This window comes from Megalops cyprinoides, chromosome 18 (genome assembly GCF_013368585.1).
Source record: "Megalops cyprinoides isolate fMegCyp1 chromosome 18, fMegCyp1.pri, whole genome shotgun sequence".
NCBI lineage: Eukaryota > Metazoa > Chordata > Actinopteri > Elopiformes > Megalopidae > Megalops > Megalops cyprinoides.
This window is the reverse complement of record NC_050600.1, coordinates 12,298,111-12,303,109: the sequence shown is the minus strand read 5'-3', so window position 1 is coordinate 12,303,109 and position 4,999 is coordinate 12,298,111. Positions and strand designations below refer to the sequence as shown.

General features: G+C 37.3%; 1 protein-coding gene across 1 annotated transcript in view; it reads right to left on the bottom strand.

Moving 5' to 3' along the window:
• Window positions 1–2,038: 2,038 nt before the first annotated feature.
• The window catches only part of LOC118793670 (phospholipid-transporting ATPase ABCA1-like), a 136,686-nt gene continuing 133,725 nt past the window's right edge, over window positions 2,039–4,999 (bottom strand). Inside the window, exon 49 of the mRNA XM_036551898.1 lies at window positions 2,039–2,247. Coding sequence (XP_036407791.1) covers window positions 2,116–2,247 — 132 coding nt within the window. The 3' untranslated portion in view covers window positions 2,039–2,115. The remainder of the gene's footprint in view (window positions 2,248–4,999) is intronic.

Genomic DNA, 4,999 nt, shown 5'->3' with positions numbered 1-4,999 from the left:
ACACTGGTGCCGGGCCAAAGTGCTGCCCGCCGGAATGGGAAATAATGCATGAGCAAGCTGAATTCACAAGCAAGATGTGCTGTATTTCAACATTTATTGAATCCTAATAATGTGCTTTAATACAGATAAAAGGCGCAGAGTGCAAGCAAACCATGGCGTTATGCAGGTTTTACGATCAGAGGTTCCGCTGACAGGTGCCGGTGAGGGTGGAGGGAGACAGCAGCATGAGGCCACAGGCAGGTGAGAGGGAGGACGGCGGGTCAAAGCTTGTCCGGGTCCAGAACTGCCATGCAAAATTCATGATCGTTCTATCATTTTTGACTCATGGAAATTTTTTGTTTTGAGAGGATGACTACATCTCTTGTAAGAGTTTGATTTTAAAACGCACATTAATGTTTTAATGTATTTTGGATCATTCAATTTTGCATGAATTTTGGATTACTTTTAAAACGTAAAGGGTAAATCACTGTATGTGCATATAGGTCAAGGGAAGCTAGACAGTCACATCACATAACTTGGTGAAACTTTATTTCTGCTCAATATAATGAGCCACATACACTGATGTATGTAAGCTTTGCTTGAATCAATGAGTTTGGAACAATACGCAATCTGAAAACAAGGTGCTGACACTGAAGTACTGCACATGTGAATGACACAACAAAGCGTCATTTGTAATCACAGAGACAAAAACATTTGTGGGGGCTTTATAGAGTTAAAACAGAACTTGAGTGCAGCTGCATAAACCTCAAGTTGTTCAAAACGCTATTTTTAAATAGCCCAGATAAATCAGAGGACAAATAGAGAAGAGGATTTCCAAATTAAACTCAAACTCGTATGACAATGTGTGCAAATGTTTAATCATCTGTCGCTGCATGAAGCAATATTCAGTACAAATATGATTCATAATTCTTTGCTGCAAACAAGTTTGTAAAGCAGAAACATTAGGCAGCATACTAATCACATTGAAATCGTAAAATAAACCAAATAGCTTAAACCTCATACACAACAGGAAGCGCTATTTCCACCAGAAAAGTGCTTAGTGCAAGACATCGCTTACCAACTACCAAAGTTTTATGTGAGGTTTAAAGGTTGTTGCAAATGGGACATAAATCCAATGTAAACATAAAATCATTTATGACTACCTTTACCATTACCATACCTTTACCAATATATATGTATATATCACAAAATAATTTTAATCTAAAATCCAAAAATAATCTTACTAGTACAGTACATGATGCCCTGAGTAAAAACAGTCTATTTCAGGTGCAAAACCTTTTCAAACAACAGGAAAAACTTGCATTGAAGCCTCACATTTATAAGTGACACAAGACACATTTTTCCCTTACACATTCTTTTCAATAGTGTTCAAGTGCATAGGATTTCTCTCTTGATGTCAAGACCCAGCTCATGAATGATTATATGGATTATATCGCCCTATCTGAACTACAGGAGGCTATGTTCTTTATGGATGCACACACAGTAGAACAGAACATGGGTGGGGCTGCCATGGTAGTAGTCATTACCTTAAGACCTATTTTTATGCTTCTTTCTTGAGCCTTTTCACAATCAATGGCATTGCTGCTACATACTTGTAGCACATTTAGTAGTTTTATTTTTAAGTTTACTTTTAGTAAACTTAATCTTCTTTTTAATGGCTCAGTCACACTGACATAGACAATTGAAAGACAGGGATAAATTATAGAAAAATGTAATTCCACAAATGAGTCATTTGAATTCCTTGTTCATGTAGACACTGCCTGTAGATCAAATGTCTAAAGGCAGCACAGACACAGTGTCCTGGAGCAATAAGCTCACAAGTCCTGGGCTTGCTTGAAGCTATGGCATTTGGCAAAGATGTGTTTTTTTTTGGTTTTGGTTTTTTAAATATGTCCTGCATGTCTGCTTTCATCATAAATTTACATAAAAATTTAGAATATGAAAAAAGTGTTCATCTCTTATTTCATAACCTCAGAGTGTATCATTTTTGTAAAAGCTAACAAAAATAAAATAAAAAGGTAATCTCTAACTGTGATAAAAGACGGATCCTATTAAACTGTAATTATCCAAGAGGCGGAAGAGAAACTTTCCTCCTACTGGACAAAGCACTGTGCCTTAAGCCTTCGCTGCAGGAGACGAACCCTTCAGAGGCTGCATGGGCACCTCGTCTGTCAACACGTCCACCGGATTCACATACCCCTGGGAGTCTTCCTCCTCATGCTGGTGCCTGGCAAAATTGACAAAGACCTGCAAATACAGAAAGGAGCTGGTTTACAAACACTGGAAGGGACTGCACTGAACTTTAGCCATAAAAGACGGGTCACATATTAATTCATCATGCTTGTTTGTCCAAATGTTAAAAGGTCAAGTCAACACTGACGCCAACATGGACGAAATCCATGAGGATGAAGGCCAAGTCAATCCTTGTTCCATTTACCCATGCTAAATTTTAAGATAGTTGACAAAATATGTTCACAGCTGAATATGAACTAACTGTATGAAAGGTTCAAGCATGATTTTTTTGTTTTTATTGTTGTGTTATTCATGGTTAAGTAGTTAATGTTTTAAATCACTTATGTGGAGTGAGCTAAATGTGTCTAGCTCTCTTTTTCTGACTGTGACTCATGACAATGTTTGTTTATTTCATTCATCTCAAGAAAAATACAGAATTTGGAACAAAGAATCTGTTTCTGAGCTGTAATTCTATTTTTTTCAGAACATCAGGCAGAATAATAACTCTGCCTTGGCAGCTGCACCTACTCTTTTTTTTTCACTTTCCTCCCACACAGCAACCACTGTCTTCAGACCCATGCTTGGAGAAAATCTACTCCACTAAATGAATGCTGAAGATTAAAATCTTTTTCATGTGTGTCATTTCATTTCTGAAGAATGAAAATGTTCTGCCAATTGGCAGACCCATCCTTGTCTCAGATTATGTTCGCCATGGTAATTAGAAATAAAAAAATCTTCTCAACTCAGAAGCGATGATGGGATTGTAAGTATCCGATACCTTTTGAATGAGAACCATAGGTGTCAAATCCATTTTTTATGACTTCATAGAAGAATAGTACAGTAGTGTTCAGAACCACACTCGGTGTTCATGCTGTTACAGGCTGGGCTGTCTATATCAAACAGTTATACATGAAAGTATCCCCTCTTTCTTGCAAGACTGTGGCATTTTTCAAAATGTTCTAAACTACAAGACATCTATTGTGTCTGAAAATATGGCATGTTCCTACAATCCTTTGAAGAGTACCTATAGTTCTAATGTCTTTAACTGGTTTTATCAAGTTTAAATTCAGGTTGGTGCTTGCATCGGTAAGAGTAACAATGCAAGTAAGACTGAAGAATGAAACTGAAGTAAATAGTATCACACAGCATTTTTCATTTGTCAGTCTCTAACATAGATTACGTTTATAGCTAAGTTATGCTTCCACTGAATGCTGCTAATCATTAAATACATTTGAGATGAGGATGTACATTTACCTGCAGGTTTTCATATATGATATGAATGTAATATAACAGGAAAGAAAACAATTTGTCAGAATTCTTGTGATATTTTTAAGGTACTGAATGGACATTCCATTTTTGACCGGATAGATGGCTACAATGTCACCAGGGGGCAGCATGTGAACAGAAAAGAAAGAGAAAGTGGGACTAAGCACAGAGCCCTGCAGGATTCCTGATTAATTAAACATTACACGCGAATGACTGCAATAAACAAAAGTTTTGTATTCTCCAAGATGTGACTGAACCAAGGATACATTAGCACCAGACAGACTAAAAGGTGGTTCCAGACCTAATGAATCCAGACAAAGGTAGTGATATCAATATGTGCAAAAAAACAAAAAAACAAAAAAACAAAAACAAAATCAACCAACATCAGATCTGGTAGAAAATCAGCATTTTAGTGGTTAAAATAAGGTTATGTTTTGTTTTCAAATAAACAGAGGGTGGCTAGGTATTAGGAGGGTAATTGTGAGGTTTCTGTTATACAAAAAACAGAATTCATCCTCCAGCTGAAATGTTGAGTTTTAGCAGCTGGAATTTTGGCTGTGTACTTTGTACTGTCTAATATTACGCCCCCTATCATGTCTTTGAAATAGCCAGTTTTACTCAATAAGCTCACTTCTCTTCAAAATTCTCTATACTCATGTACGAACACCAAAGTACGCAGAATGCAATCCTCCTACACACCTACATGCAGTCAATACTTGTGTCATACTACAAGTCCCACAGTGCACCGGAGCACAGCAAATATTGAAAAGGGAAGAGAATCATCCCCCCGGGACATCATCAGAACAACTTTTAGGTACCTTTCAAGCCACTAGAGGGTGGTATTGAGTGGTGCAATAAGCAGCCCCTGGCTGATGTAAACAAAACCCTTCCCCAGTGGAATGGAGCCAATTAAGTTTCACAGCTGTGGAATGGTAACTGACTCCCAGTAAGTTTAGGCTAATGACACAGCCCAGACTTGTATGCTAGTCTGGATATATATTATTATATGTCTAAATGTAAATTTAAACATCGGAATCTATATTTTTGTGTTTTCACTTTAAATATGTCATGTTTCACATCCAACAAAAAGTAAAGATCACTTTCTGTTTGAAATAGTATTTATATGAATCACCCTGCTTTACTGATTCAAGTTACAACCTTTCATCAGTTCGGATCTAACATAATATGTTTTTGCAGTTTTAAACATGTTTTGCATGAGTACTGCATGTACTATATAAATTATTTAGTTCATATTTTCAGTGACTTTTCATCTGCTGGAATGATGGAGTGCATGTTTTCTTGAAGGACAGAGACTGCCTTCGCTGTGTGATGTGAAAAGTGCTTGGGTTTGCGGTATCTTTTTCATCTGTGCAAACCTTTTCCCTTACAGATGAGTGGACAGCTGACCTTTCCGGCCTCTACAAATGGTGCATTGAGAAGTGGGTGATTCCTGTTTCTTTCCCAGTCTTTCCCAGACTTCTTCACGCTTTAAGCTATGAGG